We start from the raw sequence: 13,229 nt of genomic DNA, 5'->3' as shown, positions 1-13,229 counted from the left end.
ACGCATTCTTCTCATACATACCAACTAAGATATTTCATCAAGCTTTATGTCTATACAATTACAGGTTTTATACAAGGGTCCTTTAAAGGATTTATACTGCCAATGCAGTGAGTAGTAAACTGACATTCCCTTTTCCTCACATTATGTTATGATCAATTATCACTTGTTTTCAATTTTACCTTTGTATTGTATTGACCCTATTACAGTAAATATGGACTTCCACTTAAACATCTTCCTCTTCTACATTTCAAATATTGAAGATAAAGTTTGAAATATAATGATGAATGCCATTTCATTTCTTTTAAGTATGGCATATATTTTATAAACTAATAGAAATGATATTCAGATTTTGTGATGTATAATTTTTATAATCTTTATTACCAGTGCAAGAAGGCAAGATTGAAATAAGTAGCTTCATGATACTGCCTCTTCTTATACTATCAGAGCCTATTGCTTTTACGGAAAGACTTTGAGGGTCTGAAATTATATTCCAAATCTGTTTCCTTATTCACCAACCCTAACCTCTTCCCTTTATTTATGTTTGTATTATCCAGCAGAGATTTCTGTCCAACTTTGCAAAACCCCATGCTCCAATGCTTTCCTACTTGCAAGATTCCCATGTAGTCAAGATATTCCTGAATCTCTAGGTGGTTCTTTCAATGATACTTCTCTCCCTAAAACTACCTTTCTTAAATTCCAGTATAACTGCCATGTTCCCTTTTAATTCTCCAAGCTTATCATGTCTTAAGGAGAATTTTAAATCTTAATTCACACGAAAGGTTTAACAAAATTCTTTTTAAATGATACTGAAAAAAATGAGCAAATGATAAAAAGCAAAGGGAGAAAATAACTCCATAACAATGATAACCAATTAATTCTACATTTCACTTAGTTTAAAAAATGAAAAGGATTTTTTCTTCCATATTTATGTTACAAAATCACAATTAGTGACAAGGAAAACCATTTACGGGCATGCACATATATATTTATTTATCTTTGATTTAGCATAGTTTTATTTAAAGCTATATGGTAATTGGCTGAATTCATTATCAGAATCCAGATACCTACTTCCAATGTATAGTGGTTTTTTATTATCTGCTAAAATGGAAAGAATTCTGGATTTATAGTCAAAGGACATGGGTTTGACTTTTAGATCTGCCACTTATTTCTAGTGAAAGTCTAAACCTTCACTTTTCTGAGTCTCAGCTTCCTTATATAAAACTAAGGAGTTAAACTAATTAATCTATAATATATCTCTTAGATATTTATATTTGTATACATAAATTCATATATTTATTTTTTAAAACATTAACCTTTTATCTTAGAATCAGTACTTAGTATTGGTTTCACAGTAGAAGAATGGCAATATTTAGGGAATTTAGGGATACACTGGCTTGCCCAGGTTCACACGGCTAGGGAGTGTCTGAGGTCAAATTTGGACCTCCCATCTCCAGGGCTGGCTTTCTCTCTCCACGAGCCAGCTACCTGCGACTCTTAGATGTATTTTTAACATTTTGTGACATGGTACAATATTCTATCTATATTTGAAAATATATAAAATTATGGATCAATTCTGTATCTCAAAATATCAGTATTATCAAATTATAGCCTTCTTCAATGGAAACAGGATTTTTAGATTTTAGAAAAAAATGTTTAAATCTCTCCAAACAATTCTTAGGGTAAATGTTTTACGATTCCACAAAGATGGCCAAATCTTACAGGGTAAATGAAATCCTTTTGACAACAGTTATAGTTAATACAAATTACTTTTTACCCATCTTCATTACTTTATAGTTTTTCTATTGTTTTGTTCATAATGAGCAATTTTTTTCTTCATAGCAACTGTCAGCAGTTATTTACCTTCTCATTTTGCCAATATTCTTACAATTGAAAGAAGCATATTCTGCACTACAGAGAAATAAATTACACTCCTTCAAATTTCCTGGTCCCCCTAAAGGTCATTGACTATTTTCTGAGGATTAATTAGGTTGTTTTGCAGAAGGCAGTTTGTCAGTTCTTAGTACTGTTTCACACTCTCTGCAATGTAGTTCAACAGATGTTGCTTCACTATGGGCTAAAAAGATCTTAAAAATGCATGAACTTCCCACAGAAAGAGCTGCAACTTTTACATATTTTTTGAAGTAATATCTCTTCTTTAATATTACCGAATTTAAAACACAATAAAAGTGAACAATAAAATGTGTGCAAGCCATTAAGTCCACCACTCAACTAAAAAGAATTATTTAAAGGTGGGGAAACAAGCTCAATGAATTTCATTAGTTATCCATGTATTAGAAGCATACAGGCATGACTGCTACTGTCACAAAATGTAATCTTGTCAAAATTATTGCTTGCCCCAAGTAATTCTCACACCTATGTATAACTGATACTTCAAAACAAACTATCACATTCTAGTTTCAGTTTAAGACACTTATTTTTCATGTTTCATTGCTATTGCTATATAGTAACACTAGTAGAACATTGAAAATGGAGTCATATTTTTAACATTGACTACTAAAATTGTTTCCTCAGTTGTCTTAAAATTTTCCTAATGCCATTCAACCCTATATTCTACTTCTGATAAATATCCCTCAAAGGTTAAAATTCAATTACATTTCATAGTGAAATGAATTCACTGAAAAATCTTGATCAAAACATTACTATGGGGAAAAGATTACAATATTTAGAAAGAGAATAGAACTATTAATTTAAAATATGACAGCCAAAATATGTTAAGCAGAGACACTTTCACTCTTATAATAAAGTCAGCAAGATTTTAATTTATATCTGTGTGAAAAAATCTCAGGGAATTTACAATTAAAATAAGATGAAATAATTCTATTACAGTGAAAGCTTTTAATTAAACAATTAACTATCTTACTTACCTGTCTGTTCCTTTCATCCATAATCCGAGTAATCTGTATTTTCTTCCGTCCCATTTTTTATTTCTCCTTTTCTTCTTCACAATCCAAATAACTATTTAATTCTAGAATTATTTCTCTTCAATATCCTAATGCATGGTACACAACTTCTCCTTTCTTAGCTTCCAGTACAAAGGCTGCTTCTGAAATTATTTTTTAAGATCTAAAATAAATAATAGAATACATGATATAAATTATTTTCATGTTAAATTTATCTCCTGCTGTTTTAGAACTCAATTCCCCTTAATTCCATGTTAAATTGAAATAGTTTATCCATAAAATATGAAAATCCAAAATGCTCACTGAACCTAAATTTTTTAAAAATTGCATTATTCATTCCTTAAAATTTTATTAGGACAGAAAGCCTTTTTTCTCATTTTTCTACCTTAATATAGCTTATACATACATATACCTATGTTGTATTTTGTCAATTTATGAGGAAAATTTTTTTGATAAAGACCAACATTTTATAAAGATAAAAAGGTTATGGAAATTTACACACTAACACAATGATGAGATAACAGTGAACTGGTTTAACTACAATATATATGTCAATTAGTAATTATGCAAAAAAATTTACAAAACTGTCCATACTCTTTGGCCCCAAAATTGTACTAGTGGGTTTATATCACACACTCAAAGGACATCCATAATAAAAACAAAAATCTAATATACATTAAAATATTTGTAGTAATATTCTTTGTGATAGCAAAAATGGTGCCTATTAATAGGGAAACAGATGAAAAAATGGTATTTTAATGTAATGAGGATATTAGTGTGGAATAAGAAATTTTGAATATGAGGAATCCAGATTAGCATGGTAAGATTTAATTTGTATTAATTGATGACAAGCAAAATAAACAATCAAATAATACATAAGTACATAATATATACATAAAACAAAATACATAAATATACATATAGTATAAATGAAAAATAAAAGTCAAAACTAAATAAATGAAAAGCTAAGAAAGGTTGCCTGAAAATAGATAATTAATCATACCTCTCTCCTTATTACAGAGAGGTGATGAACAACTACTATGAGATAATAAGCTATCAAATTAGTTCAGTGGGGAAAGGGGAATATATATTTTTTTTCATTTCATAAGAATAAATAATACAAAGACAGTATACTTTAAAAACACATTATAAAAACAGTTATATTTTCTGGATGTTACTCTCTATAATTAAGTAGATAAAGAAAAATGCTCATTCTGAAAGGAGTTGAAAAAAGACAGAAAAGAAACAAAAAAAAAACCTCAAAAAAAAATACAAGTTTAGCTACATGGGACTTAATCAAATCTTTCTCAGGGAGTTACCTGGTATACCTGAAATGATAATTAATTTGAATCCTAAAAATAATCTAAAAGAAGCAAGATTACCAAAATTCAACAAAAGATAACTTTTTAGAATGAGCAACCCAAATAATTCTAAAAAAACTTACATTCCATTCTTTAGTCATTCTAATTGTTATAGAGAGTTTTTCTTATAAACATTTATATTAGTAATTTGTCTCTGGATGGTTTTTATTTTAAAAAATAGAATTGAGGAATAAAATCAAAGAATCAAAATTACTCTCCTTAAAATTAACAATAAATTTATAAGAAGAACATTTATGAAGAAGGAAATGAACAAGGAGGAAGAAAAGATTTTTTAAAAAATCTACTAAACCAGACTAAACACTGTCAAACTTTAAAACCATGGGAGTTTCAGTTGGGAGTAGTTTTCACAAACCTTTAGTTAATGAGATGGATTATGGAAACTTTGTTCAATTATATGTAATTGAACGAAGTTCATATATACATATACAACTACATACACACACATACACATACACACACACACACACACACACACACACACACACACAATCACAGAGTTATACCTTCTACATCTCAACTTTCCCTAATCACTGATCAGCATAAGAAATTAAATGGAATTTTTGAGGGAGTTTTGCAAAGGCATCAGATGATAAAAGGCCAGTAGATGACAAAGAAGCGGTTTAGAAAATAAGAAATGCATACTTAGCCCAAAATTTACAACAAAGTAATGTAAACACTCTATGAAAGAAAAAAAAATTCAGAGTCCTTCTGTGGTGTGAAGAGAGGGCCTTAACATTTTATGTGTTTTTTTTTTTCCATATGACAGGGGTAGTCAGGAAAGATTTGCTTTAGTTAAATATGACAATTCTTATCTGAAAAATCATGACAAAATAGTAATAAATAGCAAATTTAACTGTTACAAACATTAATGTAAATGGAACAAATTACCCATATAGAAAAAAAAATTACTGAATGGATGAAAAATCTTTTTTTTAAGACATTTGATTTTCTCAATTACATGTAATAATTTTCAATATGTTTTCCTAAATTATACGATACAACCCTTCTCCATTCCCTCCCCCAGCTTGGAGATGGGAAGCAATTTGATCTGGGCCATACATATACTATCATGCAAAAGACATTTCAATATTGGTCATTATTATAAAAGCATACTCATACAAAACCAAAATCCCAAAATGAAACTGTAAATAACTGATGATAAAGATAATATTCCTGGATCTGGATCTGATTACAACAACTCATTCTCTAGAAATGAATTGCATTCCCCATCATAAGTCCCTCAGAATTGACCAAGATCACTGCATTGCTGAGAGTAATCTTTCAGTTGATCATCATGCAAAACTGCTGTTAATGTGTACAATGTTATCATGGTTCTGCTTAGTTCACATTGCTTTAGTTCATGTAGATCTTTCCAGCTTTTTCTGAAATCATCCTACTTATCATTTCTCATAGCATAATAGTATTCCACAATCAACATGTACACTTCCAAACTGATGGACATCCCCTCAATTTCCAATTTTTTACCACTACAAAAAGCTGCCATATTTTTGTACAAGTCTCTCCCTTATCACTTTTTTCATGATCTCCTTGGGATATAGATCCAGAAACAGTATTATAGGATCAAAGGCTATGCAGTTTCATAGCCCTTTGACTATAGTTCCAAATTGTCCACTAAAATAGTTGCATCAGTTCACAACTCCACCAACAATAAATAAGTGTCCCAATTTTTCCATATTGCCTCCAACATTTTTACTTTCCTTTAATGTTGTATTGGTCAATCGATGTGGTATGAGCTGTATGTGTGATGTAGTATGATGTAGTAATCTCAGCATTGTTTTAATTTGCAATTCTCTAATCAAGAACAAATTAGCTGAGGGCACTTAGATGGCTCAGTGGATTGAGAGTTTGGCATATAAACAGGCGGTCAAAGGTTCAAGTTGGCCCCAGACATTTCCTAGCTATATGACCCTGGGCAAGTCATTTAACTCCCATTGCCTAGCTCTTACCACTCTTCTGCCTTGGAACCAATACACAATATTGATTCTAAGATGGAAGGTAAAGGTTTTTAAAAAAGCGAATTAGACTAACCCTTACCATTCTTCTGCTTTGGAACCAATATATAGTATTGGTTCAAAGGCATATGGTGAATAAAGAGTAAATTAGAATATTTTTCATATATTATTGATAATTTTGATTTCTTCATCTGAACAGTGCTTATCATATCTTTTGACCATTTGTCAATCAGGGAATGGCTTGTAAAATTTTACTTCACTCTCTATAGATTTGAGAAATTAGACTATTTTCAGAAAAATCTTATAAAAAAATTTCCAACTTATCTCCCTTCTAATATTGGTTACATTGCTTTTGTTTTTACAAAAGCTTTTAAATTTAATATAATAAAAATTATTCATTTTATATCTTATAAGAGCCAAGATGGTGGCATAGCAGCAGGAGCCTTCTAAATCTCTTTCCAACAAATCATTACAAAGCATCTCAAAAGGACAGAAATCAAAACCAGACGATTAAAGGGGCTCTCCCACTGGATACTGTTTTAAAGGTAGGCAGTGAGTGGGGATTTCCATGCTATAAGGGGGCAAAACTGCATTAATCAAAGCACAAGCTGATTACCCCCTCCCTGACACCATCTACCACACTGGAGTTAGAGAGGGGGCCAGGGCAATCTCTAAATTCTTGGGGGCTGGCTTAAAGTACAACAGATTTAACCCTGAGGGCAATGTCAGGCTTTGGGACCAAGACTCAAGGCAGAAGAGTGTGGAGCTTGGGAAGAAAATGGCTGTGGCCAGCTGAGGCAGCAGTGGTCAGAAAGATAACCTCAGGGCAAAACACAGTGCAGCTGGAAATCCAAGCAGTGGAATCTGAGAAAGATAGACTTGGCAAAACACTTTAAAGCTCAGGCTACACAAAGAACATCACAGATCTATCTGCCCTCACTCAGGCTTCTCACAGGGAAGGGAATATAGTACACAAAGGCAAAACCCTGCAAGGTAGAAGCTAAGAAAGCAATGTAACAAGCAGAAACCCCAATCCACTAGTGACAAAAGGAATAAGTAACAGCAAAAAAAAAAAAAAAAGCTCTTGACCTTGAATAATTTCTATGGGGAAAAAGAGTAAAATACAGAAGCAATAACAGAGAGTGAAAAAGAAGCAAACACATCCAAACTCTCCCCCAAAATGGAAACTGGTCACAAGCAATGGAGGAACTCAAAAAGGAGTTCAAGAACCAAGTAAGAAAGAGAGAAGAAAATTTGGGAAGTGGGGGGGGGGGGAATGAAAGTAATACAAAAAGAAAAATAACAGTTTAAAAGGCATAATATCGCCCATATGGAAAAAGAGGTAGTACAGAAATCATATGAAGTAATAAGCAAATTAGAGAACAGAATTGACTTGATGGAAGTGATGAAAAGAAGGATAGACCAAACCAAAAAGGGAAATCAAAGGATCATAGCTCAACAACAGACTTTAAAGACTAGATCTGGGCAAGCAAAAGCTAATGATCTCATGAGACAGTAAGAATTAATAAAGCAAAAGCAAAAGAATAAAAAAAATAGAGGGAAACATGAAATATCATCTCATTTAAAAAAACAGTTAACCTAGAAAACAGACCCAGGAGATAAAATTTGAGAATTATTGGTCTACCTGAAAGTCTGGAACAACAAACCCTTGACATCACATTACAAGAAAACTGCCCTAATATTCTTGGCAAAATAGACATTGAAAGAATCCACAGATCATCCCCTACATTAAATTCCCAAAAGACAGCCCATAGGAGTGTTATAGCCAAATTCAAGAGCTTCCAGGCCAAGGAAGAAACACTGCATTTTTATATGTCATCTCTATCTCGTTTGGTCATAAATTCTTCCCAACTCCATAGATCTGCCATGTAAACTATTCTGTTTTCCCCTACTTTACTTATGGTATCACTTTATATATAAATCATATGCCCACTTTGACCTTATCTTGGTCTATGGTATGACACATTGGTCTATACCTAGCTTCTGCCACACTGTTTTCCAATTTTCCCATAATTTCTTACTAGGGATTTCTTATTGCAACATCTGGGATTTGGGGGTTTATCAAATACTAGGTTGCTTAGGTGATTTATTCCCTATACTATGTATCTAATCTATTCCATTGAACAACCATACTATTTCTTAGTCAGTATCAGACTATTTTGATGATTATTACTTTCTAGTATAACTTGATATTTGATACTGCCAGGCCCCCTTCATTGCATTTTTTTCATTAATTCCCTTGATATTTTTAACCTTTTGTTCTTACAGAAGAATTTTATTATTTTTTTGAGTTCTATAAAATAATTCTTTAATAGTTTGATTGGTATGGCACGGAATAACTAATTTAGGTAGAATTGTCATTTTTATTATATTAGTTCAGCCTACCTATGAGCAATTGATATTTTTCTAAGACCTGACTTTGTGTGAAAAAATGTTTTGTAATTGTGTTCATATTTCACTTTTACTTCATCCCATATGTAACATCAGTTGCCAAATCCACTCATATAGTCACCATCCTAGTTCAAGCTATCCTCCCTTCTCACTTGAATTATTACAATAATCTCCTATTCCCTGACTCAAATCTTTGTTTCTCTTGGCAAGTAGATTCCCAGGTATTTTATATTATCTAGAGTTATTTTAAATGGACTTTTTCTTTCTATTTCTTGCTGCTGAAAAGTTATTACTTCAACTAATTTTTTAATTGATTCTCTAGGATTCTCCAAGTATATCACCATGTCATCAACCAAGAGGGATAGTCAAGTTTCCTCATTACCAACTTTAATTCCTTCAATTTCTTTTTCTTTTCTTATTGCTAAAGATAGCACTTCTAATATAATATTAAATAATAATAATGACAACGGGCATCCTTGCTTCACCCCTGATCTTACTAGGAAGACATATAAGTTAAGCCCATTACAGATGATACTTGTTGATGGTTTTAGTGAATGACAATTCTCAAATCAATATGCTGTTTACAGGAAAACACATTTAATAACAAAAGATTATTTGGATTCAAAAGTGACTAAAATTTACCTTCTTCATTGAACACCATAAAATCCAGAATTGTGAGTTAAAACAACAAAGTTGAATTCAAATTAGGATTAAACATAAACACAAAACTATATACTATGTGTGAATATGCTTAAAGATAACATAAACAATTTTAAATATTTAATAATCTGAAAACATGATTGTTATATTTGTAAGAATAAGTTAGGTGAGCATGGAGAAAATTACAAACAAGTCAATGATGCAGTATATTTTTACCAACAGGATAAGACAAATATACTAAAAAAAAAAATAAAGAAATGAACAAAGAAATCCACTTTAATAGGTAACAGAATCACAAAATTTCAGAGTGGAAGAAACGTCATAGATGAACCTAAAAATGAAATTCTCCAATATCATCACTGAAAGTGATCAACTAGCCTGCACATAATGTTTACTAATCTCTTCCCTCCTAAGTCATTCCATTTTACTTAACAGTTGTCAATTCTATCTATACAACATTTCTTATACACAGACATGTGATGACCAATTTGTAAGGGTATGTATTAAGGGAATGTTATTTTTCAAAGGAAATATTTATTGAATACTCAATAATGAATGGCAGTATTTTTAAGTGATCAAAACAAAGAAATAAAAATTTAACTAAGAAGGGCAGAGCCAAGATGGCAACTTAGAAACCCCAAAAACTCTCTCTCTCTCTGATAATTCTTCCACACCAACATTTGTAACGTGCTTCAAAGATAAGAGAAACCCAAATCCAACAAGGAGAGGTAGACATAGGACTGTCCTACAGAAAAACATCTTAAAAGGTGAGCAGAGAAAGGCTTTTTTCACAGGATAAAGGACAGAAGAGAGGGCAGAATACCCTCTCCCACCAATCAGTGGTGATCTGAGATCAGGTCAAAATGGCAAGCTATAAGTACCCAGGCTAGAGACTGGAGCTGAGAAAGTCCCTGACTAAACACACAAGATCTAGGACTCTGATAAAAACTAGTAGAGAGAAACTGGGGGGGGGGGGGAGAAGGGGAGAGAATAGTATAAGAAGGGGCATCCTTCCCAACATATCTCATTAAGATCAGAGATCAGACCTGGCCGTCTGAGTGAGTTCCAGATAGAGCACAAGCAAGAATTTGCCCCAGGCAAGGCTAACTAGCAAAGCCAGTTAAATTCTGGATACCAGCAGAGGATTGGGAAAAGAGAAGATTTGGCCTCAGGGAAAAGTAGCTCAAACATTGGTAGAAACAATCAGCAAAGGGGCAAGCTAATACTTCAGAGGGTGAGAAAAATAAATAAATTAAAATAAATAAAATGAATAAACAATAGAAAAAGGAAAAAGCCACAATAAAAAGCTTCTATGGGAGTAAAGATCAAATGGAAGTGCCTGAAAGGCAGGGGACATCAAACAAAGCTTCAAAAAAAAAAAAAAAACCCAATATAAACATCAAATAAGACAGGCTGAAGAAAAATGGAAAAATGAAAATACTAGTCCAAAAAGAAAAATAAGTCAACTGGAAACAGAGACAAGGGCATTGAAAGCTAAAATTAATCTGCTGGAAAATGAAAAAAATAAATAAAATGGAAGAAGAGAAAAATGACTTAAAAGAAGGAACAGATCAAAAAGAAAAGAAAAATCAAAAGGTTGTGGGAGGATTTCACTTCCTAAAAACTAGAATTAGACAATTAGAAACTAATGACTTTAAAAGACAATAAAAAAGAAATAAAAAAACAAAATCAAAAGAATGGAAAAAATTGAAAATGATATGAGATATCTCACTGAGAAAACAAATGATCTGAAAACTAGATCCAGGAGTTGCAATTTAAGAATTATTGGATTACCTGAGCATCATGATCAAAGGAAAAGGCTGGACATCATTCTATAGGAAATTATCCAAGAAAACTGTCCTGATATTCTTGAACAGGAGGGTAAAACAGAGATTAAATCCACAGATCATCTCCTGCATTGAATCCCCAAACAACAATGCCAATGAATATTATGGCCAAGCTCAAGAACTTCCAGACCAAGGAGAAGATACTACAAACTGCTAGAAATAAACAATGCAAATACCATAGAGCCCCAGTTGAGATTACACAGGGCCTGGTTGCATCTACATTGAAGGATAGGAAGGCATGGAATATGATATTCTGGAAGTCAACAGAGCTGAATTAGGTCTACAACCAAGAATCAATTATCTAACAAAATTGACTATATTTTTTTTAGGGAAAAGTATGGTCATTTAATAAAATAGAAGATTTCTAAGCATTCCTGAAAAAAAAAACACAAAATTTGATGCGCAACTACAGAACTCAAGAGAATTTTATGGACTCAATAAGGTCAAATGACATGTATTCCTATAAGAAAAGATGAGATCTGTAACTCTTAAAATGTTTTCTCATCATCATAGTAGCTAGAAGAAGTATACATAGAGGGTATGGTGATAAACTCTATTAGATGATGTCAAAAATATAAAAAACCTAGGGGCAAAAAGGGGGATAATACTAAGAAGAAATGCAAAAAAAGTAAAATTGGATAAAATATATTTCATAAAAAAGCACGTGGGGAGAAGATCAATATAGTGGAAGGGAGGAAGAAGTTGGTGACAGGCAATAATTAAATCTTACATTCAGTGGAATTGACATAGAGAAAGGGAGGAACACTCAGAACCATTGGGGCAGAGAATTATATCTTGCCCTATATAGAAGTAGAAGGCTAATAAGAAACAAGGTGGTGGGGAGGGGAGCAATACAAGGGAGGAAAAGGTTGGGGGCAGGGGCATTCAAAAGGCCCTATAGTAAGAGGAGAATAATAGTTAGGGAGAAGGTGGGAAGAGGGAGTAACATTAGGGAGGGGAAGAGGGAAGACTGAGACTAAAAGTGAAATGTTGGAGGGGATGGTAAGGAGATAAGAGAAAAGGAGGAAGTAAAAAATTTAAGCAATTTTTAAACCTTTATTTTAATAATTCAAATTTTGCAAATACTTAATTTTTTAATTAAATAATTTCCTATCTCTATGAAGATTTTCCTGACATTTACCAAGGTTCTTAACCTTGGTATCATTCTTGATTTTTCACTCTTACTTCATCCCATATGTAACATCAGTTGCCAAATCCACTCATATAGTCACCATCCTAGTTCAAGCTATCCTCCCTTCTCACTTGAATTATTACAATAATCTCTTATTCCCTGACTCAAGTCTTTGCTCTCTCCAGTCCATTTTCCATGTAAATGCTAAAATGATTTTCCTAAAACACTTCTACTCTTCCTTTAATATCCAATACAAACACTTCTGTTGCACATTTAAAATCCTTTGAAATCTGACTCCAGGCTACATTTGCAGATTTAGTACAGATTACATCCATCCAAAAGAAGATGCTTGCTATTCTATTTTATGCCTCTATGTCTTTGCACAGGCTATCATTTATCCCTTGAATTTACACACTCTTCACTCCAGACTCCTGGAAACCTTAGCTTCCTTCTTAGAAAGACTTCATGTGAGGTCAAAAGAAAGCCTATACTCTCCTCAGGTGATAATACCTTTCTAGAGATGTTACTTTACAAATATTTTGAATTTGCTTATCTATATTCTTTTTGTTTCTTTTCAACAGAATTTAAGTTCCTTAAGAATAAAAATATTTCATTTTTGCTTTTGTATTACTAGCATTAGTGTGGTTCGCAGTAGCAATCATTAAACAAATGTCTGTTGAATGGCTGAGGAAAAAACTTGCCTAGAAAACAATGCCAGAGGCCAGAATGTACTAATATGAATGTAAACCCCTAAATAAACAAGATCCTATCACAACTTCTTTGTAGATTTTACTAAGAACATAAAGTTGTAAATATACAAAAAGTTTGCTTCAAAATATACTAAACATATTCATCACATGTTTATTTTCCACATTAAAAAGAAATTAAAATATTTTAAACAC

The 13,229-nt window shown here is 32.2% G+C and overlaps 1 protein-coding gene across 34 annotated transcripts in view; it reads right to left on the bottom strand.

Moving 5' to 3' along the window:
• MEF2A (myocyte enhancer factor 2A) overlaps positions 1 to 13,229 on the bottom strand; it is a 226,294-nt gene that overhangs the window by 140,104 nt on the left and 72,961 nt on the right. For all 34 annotated transcript variants that reach the window (XM_056807145.1, XM_007479437.3, XM_056807195.1 and 31 more), the window contains one exon: positions 2,886 to 3,084. In XM_056807145.1, the coding sequence (XP_056663123.1) occupies positions 2,886 to 2,939 (54 nt within the window). In that variant the 5' untranslated portion in view covers positions 2,940 to 3,084. The remainder of the gene's footprint in view (positions 1 to 2,885; positions 3,085 to 13,229) is intronic.

Source organism: Monodelphis domestica, chromosome 1 (assembly GCF_027887165.1).
Source record: "Monodelphis domestica isolate mMonDom1 chromosome 1, mMonDom1.pri, whole genome shotgun sequence".
NCBI lineage: Eukaryota > Metazoa > Chordata > Mammalia > Didelphimorphia > Didelphidae > Monodelphis > Monodelphis domestica.
The sequence above is the reverse complement of the archived record's forward strand: the minus strand, read 5'-3'. Positions and strand labels throughout refer to the sequence as shown.